The following is a 26,474-nucleotide window of genomic DNA, read 5'->3' as shown; positions in this document are numbered from 1 at the left end:
GCTGTCTCGAGGGAGATCATGCCTATTTTTACCTCTAGAGCAGGAATAGGAGGATATATCAACACAGACTATCTCATCCTGGATTCAGTTGTATATTTACACTGCATATCAAGAAATAATCCCAGCTCAAATGTGTGTGTGTGATCCGGATTTCACTGGTTGACAATTTTTTTAGAAGTCTGCCTCAGAGATAAAATGTGCTATTATTGAATTTGATGTTCTGAATTCAAATATGACAATTAAAACAACTAATTGGCTACTATTTCCAAGATATTTAAGTTTTTACATTTTATATCCATGTATATTGTGTTGATAGTAGAGTTTTAATCATAAATTGTAAACATAGGTCTTTTCATGTGTTTATGGTTGCTTTACATGATAATATTTCACCTGTCCTGTTTATGTAAAACTTTAAAAAAACAGCAAAAGGGTTATATAAATAAAATTTATTATGAAACAAAAGGCAAAAAAACTATCATATATATATAAGTACATCATTTAGTCCTTATTCAGTATCTACTCAGTGCTTCTTGGCTTGTCTCTTGTATTCATCAAATCTCTTGTCACAGTCCAGCAATAGTCTGCAAGCATTGAGCATTGATGGGATCTATTTGCCCTTCTAGCGTGTCTACATTGTTGCACTGTCCTGGTGAAATCGCTCGCCATGCTCATTGCTCTGCATTTCAGTGGAGAAAAAAAATCTAGATGAGATTGCAAAAAATATATCTTTAGTGACATGTTGCAACCAAGGCTTTTGTTGGCCTTAAGGAGGTTTTCCACCAACTCCTTGTAGTTGTCTGCCTTGTTGTTTCCCCCAAAAATTGTTGCCAGTAACTGGAAAGTTTTCCATGCCATCTTTTGCTTGCCATGCAGAGCATAGTTAAATGCATCATCTCGAAGAAAAAAGTTAATGAATCTGAGGATCAACAAAGACAATTTTCTTTATCTTAGCTTCACTTAACCTTGGAATTTTAACATGGAGGTACTTGAAAGCTGCTTGTGTTTTGTCCATGGCCTTGACAGAATTCTTCATCAGACCTAGCTTAATGTGGTGGTAACAAAATCTTCCTTGATTCAACAAGTGGTAGATGCAGAACACGTTTCCTATTAGGCTCCAATGATTGTCGGTGTGGCCAGTCTCTCTTGATGTAGTGGGAATCTCTAGCACAACTATGCCATTCACAAAGAAAACAGCAGTACTTTTTGTATGCAGTCTGCAGACCAAGCAAGAGAGCAAGAACCTTCAAATCGCCACAACACTGCCACTGATGATGGTCATAGTTTATGCACCTCAAAAGTTGTTTCATGTTTTCATAGGTTTCCTTCATATGGACTGCATGATCAACTGGAATTGATGGAAAAACATTGTCATTATACAGCAACACAGATTTAAGACTCATCTTCAATGAATCAATGAACAGTCTCCACTCATCTGGATCATGAACAATGTTGAGGGCTGCCATCACACGATCGATGTTGTTGCAGGCTACAAGATCACTTTTCATGAAGAAGAATGGGACAAGGTCCTTTTGAGATTCCACTGCTGCAGTCTGGAGCCCAACAAGTCTGCCTTACTCTTCGATGGTTCCAAATCCCTGACAAGGTCATTTAGTTCACCTTGTGTTATGAGGTGAAGGATAGGAGAAAATATGGGTCATGTGACATAGATGGTTCAGGACTTGAAGTTTCATCCTCTGACTCAAGTGAGAATGATTCTGTTTCATCAGGAACCGACATTCCTCCGTGGATACTGGGCATATAGCTGATGGAATGTTTGAATAATGCACAGTCCACTTTTTCTTCTTTGACACCTTTCCCAACTGGAGGCACCATGCAGAAGTAACAATTGCTGATATGATATGTTGGCTCTCTCCAAATCATTGGCACTGCAAAAGGCATAGATTTCCTTTTCAATCACTGGCGAAGATTTGTTGCACAAGTGTTGCAGCATATGTGTGGCGCCCACCTTTTGTCCTGATCTCCAATTTTTCAGCCAAAATAAAGGTGATAGGCTTTCTTAACCATAGTAGTTATACTCCACTTTTGTGATGCAAAAGTCACTTCACCAGAAACATAGCAGAAGTCATCTGCATTGTTCACGCAAGTACAAGGCATCTCTGCTCACTTTGGCTAAACAGAATTGTGTCCCTTTGCAAAACAAACACCGACAAATAAGAGAGCATGATACTGTATGATTTCTAGAGCTGATATAGGGCAATTTGTTTAATAGAATGATGTAAGCTTAGTTATGATTGCATCATCCATGACTTCTAGGAATAACATGATGCAATTCATATCATGTATGATGCAATACCAGCTTCAGGTTGCATCATTCATTGTTTGGCCTAGAAAGTAAGTATTGTCCAAACCCAGTCACAGATTTATTCATAGATCCAATCAAAGATGTAATTTAGTCATTTCTTGTTTAAATTCAGATCCCTTACTTTTATAACTCAACTTATCCTCTGCCATTCCCGAGTCAAAGGTCATATATACTGACACAGTATCATATCTTTAACACATTAACCTCTGGTGACGAGTTTACATGGCAGGAGGTAGTAGTGTACTGCTGAGCTCTGTAGCGTCAAGGTCATATATGATACACTAAAGTGGGTGGTATTATAAAAGGGTAGGCAGATGTAGCTCTACAATGATTCCAAATAATCTGGAAGTTCTAGTTGCACTACAGAATACAGAGGGAAAAACCTAATTTTTCGGACCTGATTTTTTTCCACTCAAAATTCGCATGTGGTCAGAATCAGATTTTGTGTCTGGATTTTAGACTTTTTGGTCTCAGATCTAAGGCAGACCAGTATGAACTGCAAACATACAGATGAACCTTTGCAAAAAGTAGGATAAGATGGGCATTTGGAATAAAGAATGGTCTCAATACAAAAATGATGGGTTTGTTAAGCAATAAAACAAAAAAGAACTCCAACTTTTACCCTTCTGCTCATGTGCGAGCCAAATAGCCAATGAAAAACTATGTTTCTAACACAACTAGGCATTAGGTTATTGGAAAATCACCTGGAAGTTGATTTATTAGGATGTATTCAGAAGTAGCTTTCAAAATGTGTTTCCTACTCAAATTTCAGAAGAAAATGACAAAAACCTCCATGTGTTAAAACTAGAGCCAATCATCAATTTTAAGCATCATTTTCGTTCTCATTTACCCAAAATTGTTAAAGTTTGAGTACATTTATTTCATAAGTATTTTGGCAGTAGGCCAATGTTTTGAGCTTAACTTTAAAAATTTTTCAGTCATATCACTATGATGTCTGCAGTTTGTATAGAACTGGGAATTCATGCCGCAGATATGTTACATCATGTCCCACATTATCCTGACACCAGGCCAACCAGTCCTAACACTAAATTCCTAATGCTGAGTGCCTAGCGAGGCAGCTGTTAGAACCATTTTTATTTTGTCTTTGGCATGACTCAGCCAGGGTTTAAACCCACAGCCTCTCGCATCTGAGGCAGCCACTCTAACCACTAGGCCACCAGAGTGGTCCCAGCTCAAATGAAGTTATTAGGCATTTTTGCTGACGAGGTTAGAGCAGTTGCTGCCAGCATAACATTCAATCAGAACTGTTCTCTAGCTAACATCATTCAAGCAGTGGAATGGAGATCGGAGTCCACATTCATTAGCTTTTATCTCTGAGATTTGTCATCCCAAAGGGCTCAATTCAATCTAGTGGTCTGGTGGTACCTATATCCACAGCTGAACTTGTTACCCTTCCAGGTCAATTTACAGCTTCTTAAGATGCAGCTTCTTGACTTTGCTGGATTTGAAGAGGATTTTTTTCCCAATTTGAAGCCACTCCCCAACAGATGTAGTCCCCTTTATTTGGGTTATCGAGAAGCTGTCTCATATATGTTAGAGCACTGGAGATGGTATCTCCAGGGCATGGGGATGTATCTCCCTCTACCACTTAACTCTTCTTTTAAATTATTATAATTGGGTAATGTATTGAAAGAAGAAACCAATTTTCCCCAAGTAAAATATGTTTCTTCAAGAATACTTACCCAAGCATAATACACATACACTCTCCCAGCCTTCCTGCATTTAAATGCACAGATAGCATGCCTTACATTCCAGTAGTAACTGACAGGTTCATGGGTTTTGCCTTTACTCCTTATATCTAAATGGAGATCACTCTGTCCGCCACCTAGGTCTTTAGACAACTTTTAGCTCCCTTTAGTTAAAAGTAGTATCTGGGAGGACTGGTTTTGCAAGGTAGTAGTAGTTCTCCTAAGGTAGTATGCTTTGGTAAGTATTCTTGAAAAAACATATTTTACTTGGAAAAATTGTTTTGTACAAAAGTCTTTCACTCTTGTGTTTCGTATTTATCCAGTCCATGTATTGTTATGAGTCTTATATTTTCTTCTGTGTACAGATACCTTGGAGATGGTCGCTTTCACCTAGAATCAATCATGATCAGCAACCCAGATGTACCTGCTTACAGGTGGGTGTTTAAACACTAAGGAAATTTATGGATTGTACTACTAAAAGTTTTAAATATATCATACTATAAAGTATAAACCAACATATTCCCAAAATACCTGTCTTACAGGTTAGTTAATTTTTAATTTGTCACTTGCTGAGATAAAACCTGGGTTAGTGCATTTTAAATGATTGTCTTAAATGACATCGCTGTGCATTTTAAATGATTGTCTTAAATGACATCGCTGTGCATTTTAAATGATTGTCTTAAATGACATCGCTGTGCATTTTAAATGATTGTCTTAAATGACATCGCTGTGCATTTTAAATGATTGTCTTAAATGACATCGCTGTGCATTTTAAATGATTGTCTTAAATGACTTCGCTGTGCATTTTAAATGATTGTCTTAAATGACATCGCTGTGCATTTTAAATGATTGTCTTAAATGACATCGCTGTGCATTTTAAATGATTGTCTTAAATGACATTGCTGTGTCTTATGGCAAGTAAACAGTAATGCTGAGCAAGTAAAACTTGTTGTGAAGTTTGCCAGAATTTGGTATAAAGTATAAAAACATTGCAGTTTTGGATGTTGGTAATTTCAGGATTTATCCAGTGATTAATTGACAGAATATAGTGTGCATTTTGTTATTTTTAGATATGATCCCTATAGCAAAATATTCTCTAGAGAGTATTATGATACAAATAAGATGCATCAGATAAGACAGGAGGCCATTGCCAAGGCAGTCCATGCTCAGAAGTTTGGGATTATCCTTGGGACCCTGGGGCGACAAGGATCACCTAAAATTTTTGAGGTATGAAAATTCCAGTGTAAAGTTTTCAATCAGGATTTTGAAGTTAAATCAAAACCATACATTTCAGTGTAGTACTAGTAAGACACCCCACCTTTAACACTACATATTTATTGGTAAATTTGATTAAATATAAGAACAAAATTTATGAATTAGCTTGATATGGTTGAATTCTCCAAACTTTGAGGAAATTTAAACTGTTTTTCTCCATGTCAAAACAAGGACCATTTCTGGTCTGTGTTCAGAATGCTTTGCATTCATGTTGGCCTGTTTCTATTTTAAATTTGTGACTGGAAAACCTAACTGTACTTAATTGTATTTTATCACATCTGGATATGGCAGACTGCCAACCCTTATGATTTTGCTGTAAGTCTTATGAAAATGACCCTTAAAATATAGACTTTAGGAATAAAAGGAAAAATTATGGAAATCTGATTCTTGAGGTACAATCCAGATATTTGGCTCATCCATGTGTGATTTGGATCTGGGTTTCATACTAGATTTAGTGGAATTTAGTCAGGGCTTAACACCATGTTCAGCACATGATAGGCTATCTTTACAATAATACCTCAGACACTTTAAACTGCTCATACTTTTCATGCAAAGCATCTTCATGATCAGACTATAGAAAATGATTGATTATAGAAATTTAAAAAATGCCACCCAACAAGTAGTATATGTTGATGACAAAAGGAAAAATTAGACTCTTAAAAAGTGTTAATAATCAGTATAGAAGAATCCAAAAACAAAAATCATATTCTTGTGAGTAAAAGCATGAAGGGACACAATTATGTTTATTGGACATCACACCACCTCGATTTAAGTATGTCTCTTGCTGAGAAATATGATTCCCATCATCATGTGAAATCGAAAAAATTCCAAGAATTAGAACAAGTTGAGAGATAGCAACAAACAATTTAACTGATTAGGGTTTGGAACTGAAGTTTGTGCAACTGTAACAGAGGTAAATAATGCTTATGTGTGATTCACAAACTTTTCATGGGGTTGGCATGATATGTAAGGGTCCTATTGTGATTAATGTTTTCCTCTTTGCTAACTAAAGTATGTATGTGTTTGTGTGTGTGTGTGCATAAGCATTTAATGGCACATCAGCACAGTAGTGAATATATGGTGTCAAATAAAATTGTAAATAATATAGACCCTGATATGTTGTCACAAAATGTGCTGTCAGATAAGGGTCTGTGTTGTTTGTTCTACTGATTACTCCTAACAAACAGCATAGACCTAGGTCTGTGGCTGCATTATGAGATGGGAGATCTGGGTCTGTGCAGCTTTATTGGACCTAATAAGAAGAAAGTGTACATGACCTACTAAACTTTGAGTTTTAAGGAGATCTTCAAACCAATACCCAGAAAGTACCACTCCCCATCAGCTGAATTTATCTTTCCTTTCTTCCTTTTATGCTGTGACTTAGCTATTAGTCAAAATATCCATGGAAACAAGCTTTAAACAATGCCTTTAGCGTCAGATTTTTCAGCTTTAACCTACTTTCTCAACACACAAACTTTGTCATTTTTCTATATTTTCATTACATCTTGGTATATCTTTATATTATAAATAATTTTGTAATGCAGCATCTACAAACAAAAATAGCTGAATGTGGGAGGAGCTATGTGACAGTCCTTTTGTCTGAGATTTTTCCTGAAAAATTGAAACTTTTCCAGGATGTTGATGTGTGAGTATTGCTTACAAACAGTATCTCCTTGACTGTCTTCACTATGTACACTCTATATATGTACACAAAAAAAATGAAGAAAATATTTGATTTGAACTTGGTTTATCTGAATGCAAGGCAGCCATACTTACCATTAGACCATGCAGATGTCTAAATATAGCTCCAAAACTTATTGGTTATAATGTTGCCAGTGAACATTTTTATTGTACCTCACTCCAGTAAAATAACAGTTATTTTAGGTGGAAAATCCATTAATTCATGGCCTAGCATTAAATAAATTATTTTACCGCAGAAGAAATCATTTTTAGCACTCTCTAATTGCTACTCAGAGGAGATAGTTTTACATGCTTTTTATTTAATCTGAATAAATGCATTGAACCAACTGGGCTCTAAATCAACACTGATCTGCTATCCCATGGTTAGTGATTTTGCCAGTGGATCATTAAAACCCAGCTATCACTAATCCATTGGAGAGTGAAATTTATTTTCAGTGGCTTTCATAACAGTCAAGAAGTGGTTGTGAGTTGGCATTCCCATTAATGGTTGATTGAGCTGTTTATTGTGTTAATTGAGTACAAACCAACATCCTGCTAACAAGGTACATTAAACATCCTGCTGTTAATGAGGAACACTTAATACTAGAGATGCATATGGATAGGTCATAACCACTCATCCACTCCTTATGTAAAATAGTGATGGTTGTTAGATCAGTCTTCGTTCACATGGAACTAGCTGGTGTACTACCCCCAAGTCCAGTATTGACCAATTGGAAAAGGTCACATTTTCTGACTGAACAAATAACACAGAATTATACCGACAATGTGTTTGGTATTGTTGTTGTTGTAGGGGTTAACACCATTTTTCAGCACACGATAGGCTATACATGGCGGCCAGTATTAATAGTGGAGGAAGAACCCGGGAAAACCCCCAAAAAACCACTGACCCACGAGAAGCTACTGGCAAGCTTTCTCACATACCCACGTTGGCTGAATGTGAGACTCAAACCCACACAGACGGAGGTGAGATGGCAGTGATCCATAACAGAGAGCGCTTTAGACCACTTGGCCACTCAGGGCCTTTATGTTTGATATTTATGTCATTGTTGATAAACATTCAGTGCATTGTAACAATTGTAAATATGTGGAGGAATCTGCAAGCAGCACCTGAACAGCAGAAATTATATGATGACAAGAGAGTGTGATCGTAAACATGATCAGGAGAGTACCAGAAAAGGAACACAAATTACATGATTATGACGCAGATGTGACTGTCTTGTGCATTTTCTGCATTAAGAAAAATATGGTGCACTTCATTCATGAACCTTATTAGTGAAATACAGTTATTTTGAATTGATAATAATGAATAATGTTGTATTCAATTTGATTTTAGCAGAATAACAAATTTAGGTTCAAATGCTGCTGCTATACATGAAGAAAAACTCCGTTGACCAGGAGTTCCGAAATGTAGTTTTTGCTGTACTTGCTTGTTTTGAATTTCGTGAATGGACTAAAATCCCACTTCAAAAAAATGTTGTTGCTGATCATAAACTAACCAGTATTATCTAATAAAGATAGCTTAAAATCCTTATTAAAGGCAAACATGTGTACTGATTTATATTTCTTTAATAAACATCTGTGATTTACATAACTTCAAAAACCTCACCAACAGCAATGTTAAAAGTTCAGCAAACTTAAAATCACATTGTCTATTGTTAGTAAAGTAATCTATGGAGTGATGGTTGTTTATCTCTGACTACCTTTACTTTTTAATCAACCACTCCGGTGGTCTAGTGGTTAGAACGTCCGCCTCAGATGTGGAAGGTGGTGGGTTCGATTCCCGGCTAAGTCATACCAAACACTTACAAAAATGGTACTAACAACTGCCTTGCTTGGCGCTCAGCATTAAGAGGTTAGTGTTAGGACTGGTTGGCCTGGTTTCAGAATAATGTGACTGGGTGGGACATGCTACATGTCTGCGGCATGATGCCCCAGAGCTAGACATCACATTAAACTGCCACATTGCAGACATCGTAGCGATATGACTGAAAAATTGTTAAACTACGTTACACACACACTTTTTAATTACCTCTGACTGTATTAACTGCCCAGTGGCTTTTTATGAGCACTATGCATGAAGTTGCATAAGTTATGACTGTTTTGCAATGTCAAGAAAGTTTTATAACCACAACCATGTTGGCTCAATAATTGTGGGGGGGTTGTTCATGTGAGAATGATCTGGCAGGTATGTACATTGTGGCCAGACTAGTAAACATGTAAGAATACCAGCTGCAGATACAACAGTGGTGCAATCTTGTATTGTTTGGAATTTGTTGTATTATGTTTCCAAAAATCTTAAATGAATTCTATTTCATTAACATGATCTAAGAACATGCCAACAAATGTACAATTTTCAACATACTACCCACAGATGTCTTAATAAGTGCTTACCTCTCTTTTTCGTAAACCCCTAGGCAAATGTCCCAATCACAACATGCCTTGAGGGAGGAAAGTGGCTGATGAAATCTGCTGGGGAACATGACTTTCTTGGAATTAATTATAGTTCAAAATAATTAGCTTAAAAATCTGTTTCAAAAATGGATCTTATGTGTGCTTTATACAGAGAGAATGCACAATCAAAGTGGAGAGTGACGAACATGAACAAAGGAAGCTAAGTTTTGTACATGCACTTACATGGGATGGTGGCATTGCTTATTATATCATCAATGTGTCTTTATGATCAGCTGAAACCTCACAAAAATTACATAAATAATAATTAAGCACACAGTGTCTACATTTAATCAAATATAGTAGATTCTTCTTCAATCTGTAATTTTTCAATAAAAATCGGAAAAAGCATAATTCTTTTTATGCTATTGACATATGAGTGTCCCAGTAATAAGTACATTTACCACTCTTTTCTTCATTAATCTCATTTGTTTCTGTTTAGATGGGTGCAGGTTGCTTGTCCTCGACTCTCCATAGATTGGGGATTGGCTTTTGATAAACCTCTTCTTACCCCATATGAGGTAAAGAAAAATAACTAAACTTTTTAAACTAAGATGGATAATTATTTATCTGTTTAATTACATAGAGGAGAGTGACAGTCATCAGGTAATGGAGTAATTAGTAAAGACAGATTTATTAATTGATTATGCTTAAAAGCTTGTAAATATCCAAATCAAGTAATGCTAGACTGCTCATATTTATCACAGCTGCAGGTATGATATGGTATTTGAAAAAAACCGAATCATCACTTATGATTACAGAGAGAGCAATGTTCATTATTTAAAGACTCAATCTACAGTAGAACAAAATCTGGTATACAGTATAGACTAAAGATTCATTTGAAATCATACAGCAGAATCATATTTGTGTGATATCAACCAAAATTTTCCTTAAATATACCAATTTCATTAGCTCTATATTCAGTTAATTATTTATTGGAGAAATATTTGATAAAATGTTTATCTAATTAAATCTGATGAAAGACATAATGCAACTTGCAGAGTTTGATTTCAGCTGTCAGTAGCATTGGACCATGTGAACTGGCAAAAGGTATATCCAATGGACTATTATGCCTATGAAAGTCTTGGTGCTTGGACAGTAAATAACGAGACACACCGTCCTGTTCGTCAAAAGAAAGTGAGACCTTTTGCAGAAGGAGAGGCATTTGGCCAATCAAATCTGCAATCATCAAAATCACTTGCTTCTGGGAAAACAGAGAGTAATTTGAGAACAATTGAGGGACACAGTATCATACACGTACAATCAACTTGTGGGTGCAAGTTGTCTGAAAATGGTTGTTCACCTCACCAACCAGCCGCTGGATCATGTGAAACTAATGTTAGTGGGTATCCAGGTGGGAAAGACTTGCAACCAACCTGTGCATACAAGTCAATTGCAAGTGAGGAAGAATGTGGAAAAGACCCACCACCAACATCTGGTGTTAAAGATTGTTCCCAACCAGCTTCTGAAGTGTTGCCATCTACCAGTGCAGTGGAAGTAAATGAAAGCAGTTGTGAAACCCTCAAGACTAGACTAACAAATACAATGACAAGTCAAACTACTGATGAGAATATATGTGTAGTCAATAGCAAATCAGTTTCCAATGTAAGTGATGGAAATAAACTGAATACATGATGTATTGGACATTTAAATAAATAATCCAATATAAAAATGTTTCATTTTCTTGAATATTTTACCGTTAACTGAAGGATAGACTTAGTTTCACTCATGCTTATTTTTTTATAATATTTTGTTTGTTTCTTCCTCAATCTCATCTAGTAAAATTTTCACTTTGACCCAATTGAGAATATATATTTTTTTAACATTAATTTGAGACTTGCATCATTAATCACAATGAAATGTTACAATTGCCAATTTCTGGTATGATGTATGAAGTTATATCTAAGTTAAGGCTTATAAATATTTTACAATTTGTTTTGGAAAACTTTGATTATATTGACAAGACTCAATTGTATTATAACATTTGTGTAGTTTTTAATACACCAGGCCCTTCAGTTGCGAAAATTTAGAAAGCAAGAAACTCTTTCTTAAAACCTCATAATAAAAACCAGTACTGCAAATACATTAGAGTGGTTAGATTTTAGCTTATAAGGAGCAGAAGCATTGGGACTATCATGAGTAAAGTTTAAGGACATCCAAATGTTTTGGACACTTAGTTTGGCATTTTTGCTCCAGACATTTCATAGCTCGGGAAAGAAGTCTCGCTAATGAAGCAGATATTTGCTGTTGATAGGATTTGAAATATTAAAATTTTGCATAATTATTGATGACCATTCTGCCGTGTCATCATTAGTAAACTGGATTTCTAAATATCAATTAAATTGTCTGAAAATCCATTCTGAATGTGTTTGACTCCATGCAAACAATGATACTGCAGTATGGCAGCAAATAGATAAAATTATGTTGCTCTGAATCCTGCCACTGAAATAGATTGTCAACTATGAGTGCCAACTGAATTCGATACACAGTGAATGACCTTATTTTCATAGGTATAAAATTTTGTGGTTTACTGCAAAAATACATTTTTATGGGTATTCAATTTAACAGATTTATCATTTTTTTTAAAAAACAGTTGGTAGATCAAATTATGGTTAGCATAATTTCTTTAATGAGGAATATTTCATGAGGCATGAAATTTTCAGACATGATGGAAATAATTGTACAAATGGTTGGACACGGTTAAACATTTGTAAAGAAACTACAATGAAATATGTTCATTAGTGTACTGAAATGTCTTTTCAGCATTACTCTGTTCTGCATAGAATATACAATCTTTCATACACAGTTCTGAAACAAAAAAAAAAAAGGAAAACTTAAACATTTAAAGTTTATCTTCATTTATTATATTTATAATGACAATAACCATTATAATTTCATAATTAATAAATAAACAGTGGAGAAAAAGTCTGTCAAAGGAGTATGGACCTGTCTGTGATTGTAAACAATTTACAACTCTTGTATGCAACAGTTTAATAACAAAAACAAGTTAAACACCATGAAATCTCGTACAGTCTACATGCAAGTAAGTAAGAGTTACATCATAATCTATAATGAAAGTATGAAATTTCAGGCGTAGTAAAACCATACAAGTCATGGACTAAACCATTTTAAAATCTTGTGCATTTTTTTCTTCTTCAGATCTATTTTACCTGAATGATTTAAATTCTGAAATTCAGATATCAATAAATTAATATGGTAACTATCAAAATTTAAATTACTGTATTCATCTGATATAAAACCCGTGCTTGATGGGAAGCCTGTCCCCTACTCCTTTTCACAAAATGTTGGCAATTATCTACTAAGGATATCTTTTATAAACCCACCACTACTTTTTCATAAACTGATTAGGCTGACTATATGTTCTTATTATGAAACAGAATCCATGCTTTAAACATGATAAATTGGAAATTGGCATTGCTTGGGTCACTGAAAAGAAACTGTCCAGCAGAATTAAAATCCAGCCAAATTTTTAGTTTATTTTGTTATTAATATTTTACAAATGGCTGTATAGTCGTATCATTTCCTTTTCCATATCCTTCATCACAAATTTGAATTTGGAGATCATGCTTCTTTTTTTGTAACAGTTTCTTTCATCAACTCCTTTGTGGCATTTTCTCTTGCTTGTAACATACGAAGTCTGGCTTTCTTAAAGGCCTCTGTAAAGGAAAAATGACATAATAACAAAGGGGAACAATTCCATTGCTGACATACCTGCACACAGGATGCAAAAGAAATTTAGTTCTCTTTTCTAAATAAATTTTGAAGAGTTGCTTGAGAATCGGCTGGCCCAACAATGAGTTTTAATTTTGTGTGTGTATGTGTTTGTGTGAATATAAAATCATTTCATATGATTTGAAAACTCATTCATGGTTTGTAGTCCAATACGTAAAGGATTTTTGCACAATTCTTTCTTTATACATTGCTAAAAATTTTCCTTTGGATGGCACCATATAGCCACTTTTTTTACTGATGTGCAGTTATACACATACGTGTCTATATCCTCTCTTCCAAAATGGTTGGTATGACAGAGTTTTAAATTAGAAAACCCTATATCCCAAGCCCAAAAGAATATAGTAAATTACTGGTAATGCAATCGAGAGAAAAAGTACTGAAACTTAGTAATTGTGAACAGCAGAAGGAATTTCTACATCACTAGTCTAAAATGTGTACCAAATTTTGTAGAGATATCTGAAATGGTTTTGGAGTTTCATCCCAGAAAAGTATTCAAGCCAAAGAAATGTGAACTACAAATGGCAAATCTGTACTACTATTCACCTAATTACCAACATAAAAATAGTTTTGGAGATTTGCCTTTAAGTGTGAATCATGAACAGATAGATGGAGAACAAAACGGATAAAACAAAAACAAATAAAAAACCTCCATTAAACCATAGTAAAAAGCAAACAGCACAGTGTACATTATAAGTTTAATACTCAGAATGGTTATGCACTGGAGATGAAAGTAGTGATGATGGAAATGGGTACCAACAAAAAATAATGAAACAGAAAAATGCTGAATATCACTATCCCAATATTTTGTACTATATTTAATACCAATATCCTGAAGAGTTTCAAAGTTATGCTCAGGAAATGCAAATATGGATAATGGTAGATGGAAAATGTTTCATGATTCCTGATAGAACAGTTTTTATACAGTCTGAAACCCTGGAATAAATACCAAAACATAACAAGAGAATGAAAAAATTAATGCTTATATAGATGTTATAAAACCACTCCAAACTGTTGCCTAGGACCTAGTAAGAAGAATGGTTGACAGTTAATAGGCTTTTATCTTTGCCGATGATGATGCTGGGGTAGTATAATATCCTGTCTAAACTTCAATGAGGATGGCTTTGCAGACAGACAGATGAACATAGCATTACAAATACGTCACTTTACATACATCCCAGAGAAATAAAAGGAATATAAATGAAAATGCTCTCCACAGTCTCCAGAAATAAAACAATCAGTGGTATCTTGGTATTGCAGAGATTCTGCATCGTTTATACACATCTGTATTTGGGGAAACCAGTCATCCATTTGGAATATATGCCTTTAGACGATTATGAATGGCAATGTAAATGTTGCAATGAAGGATAAGAGAGACTGCATGATTGGCAAAATTATGAATTAAATGGTGATGTGCATAACTTTACAAAAAACTGTATTCCTAATTATATGAAACTCCCGGTTACCAGTATCACCAGTCAGGTTTTGCATTGGTTGTTATAAACCTTAAGTTTCTGCTTATCTGGAAAGATCCCTGCTAAGCACACAAACCTATTTAGGGAACCTACTTGGCAGAAAGTGGATTTTGAATCTTTATGCAAAAGTTGCACGTTTGTATGAAATTGAATTTGCTTTAGTAACAGCATTTAAAGGTAGTGATAAGCATCTTCAATCATTATTTACTATATTTTTCCAATAAGAAGAGATTTTGATGTCATATGTCAACTAACCATTTCAGTGCTAATTCTCGTGAGTTTAAGAATATGTTTTAATGTGATAGGCTGCAGTAAAACTGGCATGAAAGGAGTAGGTCACTTTGGTGTATAAACGTGCAGTACCATTCAAACTGTTCAGCAGTGACCTAGATATGATTCAGTATGACAACAGCAGAGCAACTGGATCAAAGTCTTTGCTTTTTTATCCACACGAGTGTATTCTGGGGTGTGACATGGTTACCATAAAATCATGAATATTCACTGTGTGTGTGTGAAATATCCACAAAATTCAATACACCATGAAAATAGTTTTTCATGAGATCTGATTTCATGGTATGCAGTGTCATAATCCCTTAAAAATTTACTCCCAAAGCACACAATTTTATCATCAAAAAATATATCTGATTTATTAAAAGTCTGTAGCATCCATGTCCATTTTTAGCACATATTACTGTAACTGATAAAACCATCTACATTCTGAATGTATCGGGTTCCAGATACAACAAATTACTCTATCTGTGAGACTCCAATTTTCAACTTACCAAGGACATTTGAAATATTTGCTTGAACAGAAGAGATTCTGAAAAAAAGCAAAATATTTATTTTAAACTTGAATTTAACATACTACAATTTATACAACAAATATAAAAACTGAGAATAAATGGCAGGTGTTTTCATGCTGTCAATTCACTTACATATGTGTGGTGCCAGTTTTCATGGACTTGAAAGTTGCTTCAGACCGCAATTAAAAAAACATCAGTGAAATAAAAGACAATTAATAAATATGGAGAAAATTAGCATTCTCAGATTTTCTGACGGTCAATAAACAAACAGAGTATTCTATCAGGAATTTTCTAATATTTGTTCAGATATGATGGAACTCCCTTCCCAATACATAACATAAACAACATCAAATAATGTTATTTGTTTGCAAAGCAACACAAATTTGATACTGATGAAAATAAATGATTTCACAGTGCATATAAGTAACACACCTGTAATACCAAGTTTTCAGTACAGAACTGCATTGGATTTGAGCATGATTCTTTCATCTTGACATACCTAGGGTCCCATATGATAATACAGGTTGACTCTCAGCAATTGTAATTTAGGATTGAAAGAAGAAATGTGCCAATATAATACAGATGCCCCTGAACATCTGAATGATAGGTACAAGTTGAAAATTGCAATAATCAGAGCAGAACATATGTCTGAAGTTGAATATGTTTAAGAAGATCCACAATGTATAAAAATGAAAGGGGCATAACTTTTTAAATACATTTGTGTTTGGTAAAATGTACTTCACTGCAAACAAAAAAGTCAAAGGTAAGAAAGTTAAGAAATTTATGAACAACTGCTATAATGGCATTAACATGTATTCAGATCAACTACATGTGCATACAAATTTTATTTGTCTCTCAAGTGGTTTTCAATTGTGCTAACAATGTTGTCATAAAATGTCTCGAGTCCAAAAAGTTCAAAATGGGTATAAATCTTTTTTTAAAAAATGATGCATTTACTTTGAAATTTAATCAGTTCATCTTTTTCAATTTTATCTGTATACAAACAATTTTGGCTTAATCATGCTAACATGGTAATTGTTTGAAGTTTAGTCCCAAAGTTCATAAATTTGTACAAATTTTACAGACTGTTGTAATGGCCTGAAGTGATACACAAAAGTACATACACATATTCAACTCAGGCAAGTTTCAACATGGTCTACGGAATGGTGCTAAAGTAGCTACATACAGAAAAGTGTGGGGATTTATGTACACGCAGTATGACTGAGCAAGACTAATACCATATTCATAGCAGTGGCCTAAGTCCTCTTTAGAGTACTACCATTTGTGTTGACTTGCTCACCTGCACATTAAATACCAGCAATAACAATAAAATGACCATAACTGTCTTCTAAGCAAAGTTTTTGGCATGCAAAATTTTATCTTTTTGGTAAGCTTGAAACAATTCTGAGAGAAAACAATTTGGAGTGATTAATATGAATTCAGTGTATGCTTAACAGTAACGGATGTAAGTTTCAAATGAAAAGTTTGTTTTAACTGTGCTTTTAACATTATTTGGGTTTATCATGCAGTGTAAATGGTAGCTACTGGCTTCCCAAGGACACAATGATAAAGCCAACCTGGGCTAGCATGAGTGGGAATAATTAAGCAATAAAACATGAAGTGTTGGAAAATATGTTTTCTACTCATATCTATCGGATATCTTATTGATTAGTTTCAGCTAGAATGCTATAGAGAAATAGAGATTAAAGAGTTTCTTTTAAAAATATACAGTATAGAGGCAGTAATTACACAATGAACACTAAATACTGTCCAAACATATCTGTGCATCTTAAAATACAAAATATTAACAAATTATAAGGTGATTAAGATTAACAACTATAATATTCTGCTTACCCAAGTGTATCCAACAATACTCCAAGTGTTTTCCCTTTCTCCTTCTTCTCCTTGAATCCCCTATTGGACAGTTGAAGAGAATAAGTGAAATGTTCATAATTATAAACATAAATGTAATAAGGTACAACAGAATAATCTACCACAGGCATTCATTATACTGTACAATATAATAATGTACTACGGGCATTCATTATACTGTACAATATAATAATGTACTACGGGCATTCATTATACTGTACAATATAATAATGTACTACGGGCATTCATTATACTGTACAATATAATAATGTACTACGGACATTCATTATACTGTACAATATAATAATGTACTATGGGCATTCATTATACTGTACAATATAATAATGTACTACGGGCATTCATTATACTGTACAATATAATAATGTACTGTGGGCATTCATTATACTGTACAACAGAATCATATACTGTGGGCATTCATTATACTGTACAACAGAATCATGTGCTATGGGTGTTCATATTGCTTTTACTCAAACTAGTTCCTAAATTGGCATCTAAAAGCTTTTCAGTGGACATAAATATAAACTTATCTGAATCTAAACCTAAACACAACCCTTGGGTTTCTGGATAATTATTCTGTTGGTCTTGACATGAAAGGCACCCACCCATTAGTTTTCAGTCATGACTGCAGCCAGTACAAATATATAAGTTAACAAAGTACAAAACTAGGACATCAAAAATGCAGTACAGTTCACAATTTTGACATTTACTTCATGACAGTGCAGCCTCCCATAGTGGTCACCTTCTGTCAGTGTTTGATGTTTCTTTCTGTTCATTTATTCTATATATTTTACTTCTCCTTAACAGCCACCATCCTGAACATAATATACATTTATCATCCATCAATGACTGCTTAAGGAGGCTACACCTGTAGTTAATTAACAGCTAACCCCGCCATAAACAAGATCTCCCATAATCATAGATCACTGACATTTTACTGTGCTTTCTTTTACATGCACTCAAAAATAATATTAGGAACAAATAACTTGAATAATAACAGCTGTTAATTTTTGTAAATGTTTGCTAAAACATTTTCCATGATAGCATGATCCAACAAAAGCACTGCAAACAGCACCACACTTACTAACATCAGCTTACTTATTTGAATGCACTGCATATACTCACTTCTAATGCAAGTCCAGCTGCAAACTGCATAGACCCAGATCAGCCACTGCATAATGCACCAGCAGATCTGGGTCTGTGCAGTTTGTTAGGAGTAATCAGTAGACAAATAATATAGACCCTGATCTGCAGGTTCACTATGCTACAGCAGATCAGGATCTTTGTTGTTTTCGCAGTTTAACTTGGCTTATAAGTGAGTATAAACAGTCAGAAGTATGCTTTTAGTACACAAGTAAGAAACATGTACAAACATGGTTCCAACAATACACCTAAGTCCATCTTTGCCCATCTGACATTTTCTTCTGGCCAATAACTGAGATGCTCTCCTCAATGTAGCTACATCTATAGCAGACAATTTTAAAAATAAAGACATGCAGGCAATTTATATGAGTAGAGAGGATAAGATGGTACACTTTAGCATAAGACAGTGCACTGATGCTTACACGTAACAGGTTATTTTTTGCAGCAATTCAAATTTAGTGGATAAGGTTAGAAATGGAAATTGCAATAACAGTATACCATATACATCAGTTATTGTCCAGAAATGAAATGTAAGGGGATGATCTGTTTTAAGTAACTCATCATGAACTTCAAGTACTAACTCCCACATTGGTATGACCCCTTCTTAGACAAAGGGCTTATAATACATTTACCAAGTTTCCCTGACATCAGTGTCAAAAGAACTTATAAGTACTTGTCAAGAAAGAAATGCAAAGGTCAAATAAATTTTTCCGAGCTAGCTTGACCTCAGAACAACAAACTCAAAATCAAATGTGTTTCTGAGGGATAAGAAGTGTACTGAATTTTGGTGAATTCCATTATCTGGAACTTATTTTTTCTCATCAAAAAGCAATAGCAGGAAGTTAGCTATTTGTGACAAAGAAGCTTTTAGGGAGAGATGCATCTCTGCTTGCACCACTGGGAAAAAACTCCCCATTTTCCCCCAAAGACTTCCAAAAGTGGCACACTTTCTTATCTAATGTTTTTTTCCTCGGGTAGTTTTTTTTAATGAGCCAAGCATGCTGGTTGAGCATTTCTGGGTTGGAATGGAACAACTGCATGCATGGTTGTTTCAGCAGGTGAAAAGAAGGCATGCTTTTCCTGAGAATCTCCACTGCTAGATTCAGTATGTTGATATGATTTTTCCACGTTAAAGGGAGCTTTTAGGATTAGTCTGCCCTCAGATTCCCTCCATTTTTGTATGATCTTGGGAATCCAAGGTGTTGGAGTAAAAGTGTATCCATCAAGTGAAAGGGCATAAAAACTGCCAAGACTTTCATGTCTTAGACTGTTGATACAAAGGTTGGGAGCTTGGCATTCCACATCATCACAAAGAGGTAACAAAAGAGGTTGACTCCAATAAATGCAGATTCAACTCAACAGGAAGGTAATGGAACTATATCTGGTGGCCATCTTAGATTATCTGTGATAACCATGGTTCCATTGGGCAGATTGTTCTATGCTAAAATGTACAAGTCTTCCCACAGAAGGCTTGTCAGAAAAGAAAGTGGAATGGTGATAGTAAACTGTGGGTGATAGCTGACAATGTTGCTGTTATTGGGGGAGGGTGGCATGGCTACTGTAACAAAGAATGCTGAGCCATTTCCTTCATTGGTGATTTCTTGCCTCAAGTGATTGTGGTATTAGGAAGCTGGTGGGGTTGGTGGTAAGAATAATATCATCTACATCCTCTGATGAGAGTTTCCTGTTCCCGTGCCCCTAAGTTGTAAGCAAATTTCAAGGGCCAGTCCAACCCTGGTCATTATGTTGAATATGCAAATTATTCATCTTAGCATAAATGTGCAGGTCTGAATACAAAATGCCAGTATCCTTTTGCATGTATGAGCAACAAACTTAATTCCACTGCTATAATTAAGACTGCCATAAGTGTTTTTAAAGACTGCTATCAACACATAAAGCTCTCGACAATTAGGGCTTGGGCAATAAATCAAAGCCAATGACTGTAAAGCAATCTGTTTTAAAACAAGGTTTATATTATTTTTTATAAGTAAATAATATTTCTGACATAGTGGTCAAAGTGCAGGAAACTTTTAGTGAAACCTCATACCAATTAGAGCCTGCATAATCCTAAGAAGCCCAGTTTCTTGACCAGAATCTGATACCATGTGAACTCTTCAATGTCTTAAAGAAATTAAGATCCCAGAATGGCTCCCAATTTCTGTTACAATTCTGTAAAGAGTTGGAACTGACAGACAGAAAACAGTCCCCCTTTTACACATGTTCAGGTTTTGATGTTAACAGAAATATTAGGTTAGTATCCATTTTTAAAGAAAATGTAGATAAATACTTTCCTCACTTTGAGAAAATTATTGAAAGCTTAAAATGGCCCAAAGTGCAATTGACTTAATTATTACAAAGTGTACTTAATGGCAAAGCTTGTGAAGTCTAAACTTTACTGTTGGTACAACAAAGTGTAGATTATGATGTAGTTAAGGAATGTATATTTAAGGGTTAGGAGTTGGTTCCCTTTGGCATATAGACAAATGTTTAGTAACTGTAGAAAAGAAACTGGACAAACCCATGCTGAACTTGACAGGGAAAAAGACCACTATCTGACAGGTGGTGATCAGTAAAAACAGTTGATCAAGATTACAATGACATCAGATAACTCATGTTAAATGAAGAGTTCAAGAATTGTGTCCATAGTGATGTTAAGATGTAATTGATCAGTGAAAGGTTGAAACTTTAGAAAATGCCGCCTGTACAGCTGATGATTATTGCTTGACTCACAAAGTTTCATTTTTGTCAGTAAGTCATCCTCTCGGAAGTTTTGGGGTAAAAAACCATCTCAGTCTCATACAAGTACTTACAAATCTCAATCTGACACAACTTTTAGAAATCAAACTTCTGATAAGACTGATCTGAAATACTAATCTCTTCCTATGTGCAATTATTGTAAAAAAAGAAAGGGCACTTTATTTATAAATGCATTAGGTTGAAAAATAAGCAACAGAATAAAGACAGCGCTATTTCAAATGTTCTTATTTCAAAGAGGTCAAGGTAATGGTTTATTTATTGATAGCAATACACTGGTTGGGTCAAACAAACCCTAGTCCGGTCTTATTATGGAGAATTTTGGACCACTAATGTCAAAATGTTCTATATCACTTATCGGTGATTCTGCCAATTATTGGATGAACAGATGGGTAGATGAATGGACAGACAGAAATCTGGATAGTATGTACCTCACTTTTCCTCGAAAAGGTGATGACCAAAAATTTCCTGTATTTAAGTCATGGCAACTGAAACTGGGTGGAAATAAAAAGATGTGATCAAAATCCTACCTGGATTGCATTATCACATTCAGGTTGACAGTCAATGTTCCTGTGGTTTCTGTTTTGAATCCATATTTACTCAAGTGTGTTCCCTGATAATAACAATAATAACAATAATAAATGTAATGAAGTAATGCTGCACATATGAAACAGCATATGGTCTGTATAGATTGTTCATCTGTCGGCAATTATGAGGATGCACTTAACATTAACCTTTTTTCTCTATGTAGCAGCAATTACTGTAAAGGGTTAAGGTACAGTAAGTCCTTTGGTACAGTATGGACTTTTAGACAGCAATTACTGTAAAGGGTTAAGGTACAGCAAGTCCTTTGGTACAGTATGGACTTTTAGACAGCAATTACTGTAAAGGGTTAAGGTACAGCAAGTCCTTTGGTACAGTATGGACTTTTAGACAGCAATTACTGTAAAGGGTTAAGGTACAGTAAGTCCTTTGGTACAGTATGGACTTTTAGACAGTATGGCACAGCATACAAATGCCACAGGATTGATCTGCAACCGATCTGGGTCTACACTGTTTAATCAGTGGGTTTTATCTGACAGATCTGGATCTACAGTGTTATATGGGTTTAATCAATGACGCATCTGGGTGTACAATGTTTGATCTGTGGACTTAATCCCCAACATATCTGGGTCTACACTGTTTAATCAATGGGTTTAATCTATGACAGATCTGGATCTACACTGTTCTATGGCTTTTATCTGCAACAGATATGGATCTACACTGTTCTGTGGGTTTAATCTACAAAAGATTTGGAGCAACACTTTTATATGGGTTTAATTTACAACAGATTTGGGTCTACACTGTTCTATGGGTTTAACCTATGACAGGTCTGGGTCTATACTGTTCTATGGCTTTTATCTGCAACAGATATGGATCTACACTGTTCTGTGGGTTTAATCTACAAAAGATTTGGAGCTACACTTTTATATGGGTTTAATTTACAACAGATTTGGGTCTACACTGTTCTATGGGTTTAACCTATGACAGATCTGGATCTACACTGTTCTATGGGTTTAATCTATGACAGAGCTGGATCTACACTCTTCTATGGGTATAACCTATGACAGATCTGGATCAATGCTGTTCTATGGGTATAATCTATGACAGATCTGGATCTACACTGTTCTATGACTTTAATCTACAACAGATTTTGATCTACACTGTTCTGTGGGTTTAATCTATGACAGATTTGGAGCTACACTTTTCTGTGGGTTTAATCTACAAGAGATTTGGGTCTACACTGTTCTATGGGTTTAATCTATGACAGATCGGGGTCTGCACTGCTCCATGGGTATAACCTACAACAGATCTGGATCTATGTTGTTCTATGGGTATAACCTACGACAGATCTGGATCAACACTGTTCTATGGGTTTAATCTATGACAGAGCCGGATCTACACTGTTCTACGGGTATAATTTATGGCAGACCTGGATCTACACTGTTCTGTAGGTTTAATCTATGACAGATCTGGATCTATGCTGTTTTATGGGAATAATCTATAACAGATCTGGATCTATGCAGTTCTGTGGGTATAATCTATGACAGATTTGGGTCTATACTATTCTATGAGTTTAATCTATCACAAATCTGGGACTACACTGTTCTATGGGTATAATTAATGATAGATCTGTATCTACAATGTTCTGTGGGTTTACACTGTTCTGGGTCTAATCCACAACAAATATGGGTCTACACTGTTTGTTCTATGGATTTAATTTATGACAAGTCTTGGTCTACACTGTTTGTTCTATTGGTTTAATCTATCTACAACAGACCTATGCCTACACTGTTTGTTAAATGGGTTCCATCTACATTAGACCTATGCCTACACTGTTTGTTCTATGGGTTTCATCTACGACAGACCTATGCCTACACTGTTTGTACTATGGGTTTCATCAACAACAGACCTATGTCAACACTGTTTGTTCTATGGGTTTCATCTACAACAGACCTATGCCTACACTGTTTGTACTATGGGTTTCATCTACAACAGACCTATGCCTACACTGTTTGTACTATGGGTTTCATCTACAGCAGACCTATGCCTACACTGTTTGCACTATGGATATCACCTACAACAGACCTATGCCTACACAGTTTGCACTATGGGTTTCATCTACAGCAGACCTATGCCTATACTGTTTGTTCTATGGGTTTCATCTACAACAGACCTATGCCTACACTGTTTGTTCTATGGGTTTCATCTACAACAGACCTATGCCTACACTGTTTGTTCCATGGGTTTCATCTACAACAGACCTATGCCTACACTGTTTGTTCTATGGGTTTCATCTACAACAGACCTATGTCAACACTGTTTGTACTATGGGTTTCATCTACAACAGACCTATGCCTACACTGTTTGCACTATGGGTTTCATCTACAGCAGACTTATGCCTATACTATTTGCTCTATGGGTTTTATCTACAACAGACCTATGCCTGCACTGTTTGTACTATGGATATCACCTACAACAGACCTATGCCAACACTGTTTGCTCTATGGTTTTCATCTAGGACAGATCTGAGGCAAAAACATTTGCTGCATGACGATATGGGTCTACACATTTTTATGCATTTAATCTATGACATATCCTATCTGGGTCCAAACTATTATATCTATGGACACAATCTATGACAGATCTAAGTTTGTACTGTGTGTTCTATGGGCTTTATCTATGCAAGAATTTGGTCTTCACTGTTCTGTGAGCTTAATCTATGACAGATCTGGAACTACAATGTTCACAGTTGGGTGCTTGTTCAGCACAATAAATACAGTAACCTAATGAATCAATATAATTTGAATCAAACCATAAATTCTTCATGGTAAACTTCTTTTAATACTCCTGTACAATTTTTCAGCCCCATTCTAACATTGTAGCATATCTGCCACCTGCTCTGTCAATTGTTGCATATTTTAAATTTCATTGCACCATTGATGAATCATGCTGTGATTATGTGAGTATCAGCATGTACTCATACTTGCACAGTAAAATTTGTCTGCCCATGGATTAGCATGGCCATGTGTCTTTGGCAGTTTTTACAATATAACATACACACATTTTAAGACAAGAACACCTGTGCCTGCTTGCTTATCCCATGATAAGAACATTGCTATATAACACGGCCACGATCCCAAGATCAAAGGTGAGCATGAGCATTTTGCAGAACAAATTGCCTTCACTTCATAAAGATTTATCCAATGTATGAAGAAAACATATCAAGACATTTCGGAATTACAGGTCAATGAAAATAAAGAACCAAATTCCTGATGCAAATTTTTTAAGATCAAAGGAGAGAGCTTGTGCATAAGAAGAACTGTCTAGATTTCACAATGATTCATCCCAGGTATGAAGAAAATCCCTCAAGATCAATCCAGGAAATATAAGCAAATTGATAAACTTGAACCTAAAACTTTCAACACACATTCGATAGAAATGACCTGACTCCAAGGTCAAAAAAGCAAACGTGCATGTCAGCGAATGAATTCTGTTTCAACATGATAAATCCAAAGTATGACGCTGAAAATCCATCAAAGAGTTTAGGAGGTATATGCAAATAAAAAACTTCAAATAAGACCTTAATGCAATTTTTCTATGTAACCTTGACATGAAGGTCAAAAGAGTAAGTATGCATGTCATCAAATGAATTGTCTTAGTTCTATAATGATTCATCCCAGGAGTCAAGAAAATCCATTAAGGAGTTTAGGGTATATAAGTAAAGTAAAAAACTTGGATGTAAATTTTCTATGACTATGACCTTCACTCCAAGGTAAAAGGAACAAGTGTGTATGTCACCAAATTAACTGTCTTAGTGTCATAATGATTCATCCAAAATATGAGAAAATCCAAAAAGGTGTTCAGGATATATAAGCCATGAAAAACCTTGAACCACAACATTAACAATCTGTTGACCTTGATGGAAATGGGACTGTTTTGTTTCCCTTCCCACTAAATTAGGCTCAACAATTTATTATAAATTCAATATCTAGCAGTAAAGTTTTCAAAACATTTCATGGTGAACTCAAAACATCCATTTTTGCATGATGGAACTATTTAAAGGAAATGATTATGCTTTCTCTAAATTAACTAAATTCTGGCTATTGGATGATCTATGTCAATTAAAGTCATTAACACACTTCATTTAACATGCATACTACTTTTAAGTTGACTCCAACTGCAAACTGCACTGAACCAGATCTGCTATCACATAATATGCTAGCATATCTGGGTCTGTGCAGTCTGTTGGGAATAATCAGCATAATCAACAACAGACATCCTGATCAGCCAGCACATACAGCAATGGCATTTCGGGTCTATGTTGTTTGCAGTTGGATTAGACTTATAAGGAAGTACAGAGAGTACCATGTGCCCTGGCAGATTAATAAGAATGCAACCTGTACCTGGAATGTAGATGGTACAACTGTGTATGTGGGATCCTCCAGCTCTGGTGAACCACCAATAAAGAATCGCCTCAACTGAGACACTACGGATGTCCCAAGCGGACGCCAGCAGTTTAGGTTCTCCCTTAATCGCCCTGGAGAATAATCAAATTGTGCAATAAGATATTTATAGAAAATGAGAGTAATTAAATAATGTAATTAAAAAAGCTAAGAACAATAAAAATTTTGAAAGCTCCACTGTTGCTCTGGTAACACAC

The 26,474-nt window shown here is 35.2% G+C and overlaps 2 protein-coding genes across 2 annotated transcripts in view; one reads left to right on the top strand and one right to left on the bottom strand.

The window, feature by feature from the left end:
• Positions 1 to 11,128, top strand: part of LOC149775375 (2-(3-amino-3-carboxypropyl)histidine synthase subunit 1-like) — a 39,347-nt gene extending 28,219 nt beyond the window's left edge. Inside the window, exons 8-12 of the mRNA XM_089944516.1 lie at positions 4,398 to 4,466; positions 5,103 to 5,259; positions 6,852 to 6,952; positions 9,899 to 9,977; positions 10,471 to 11,128. Of these exons, the coding sequence (XP_089800642.1) occupies positions 4,398 to 4,466; positions 5,103 to 5,259; positions 6,852 to 6,952; positions 9,899 to 9,977; positions 10,471 to 11,091 (1,027 nt within the window). The 3' untranslated portion in view covers positions 11,092 to 11,128. The remainder of the gene's footprint in view (positions 1 to 4,397; positions 4,467 to 5,102; positions 5,260 to 6,851; positions 6,953 to 9,898; positions 9,978 to 10,470) is intronic.
• A 1,169-nt stretch (positions 11,129 to 12,297) lies between these two features.
• The window catches only part of LOC149775374 (tectonic-like complex member MKS1), a 74,451-nt gene continuing 60,274 nt past the window's right edge, over positions 12,298 to 26,474 (bottom strand). The window contains exons 15-19 of the mRNA XM_089944518.1: positions 26,218 to 26,351; positions 21,802 to 21,884; positions 17,339 to 17,398; positions 15,464 to 15,501; positions 12,298 to 13,133 (exon numbers count right to left, since the gene is read on the bottom strand). Of these exons, the coding sequence (XP_089800644.1) occupies positions 13,039 to 13,133; positions 15,464 to 15,501; positions 17,339 to 17,398; positions 21,802 to 21,884; positions 26,218 to 26,351 (410 nt within the window). The 3' untranslated portion in view covers positions 12,298 to 13,038. The remainder of the gene's footprint in view (positions 13,134 to 15,463; positions 15,502 to 17,338; positions 17,399 to 21,801; positions 21,885 to 26,217; positions 26,352 to 26,474) is intronic.

This window comes from Sinohyriopsis cumingii, chromosome 19 (assembly GCF_028554795.1).
Source record: "Sinohyriopsis cumingii isolate HCF-2022 chromosome 19, ASM2855479v2, whole genome shotgun sequence".
NCBI classification, from domain to species: domain Eukaryota; kingdom Metazoa; phylum Mollusca; class Bivalvia; order Unionida; family Unionidae; genus Sinohyriopsis; species Sinohyriopsis cumingii.
This window is presented reverse-complemented; position numbering and strand designations above follow the sequence as displayed.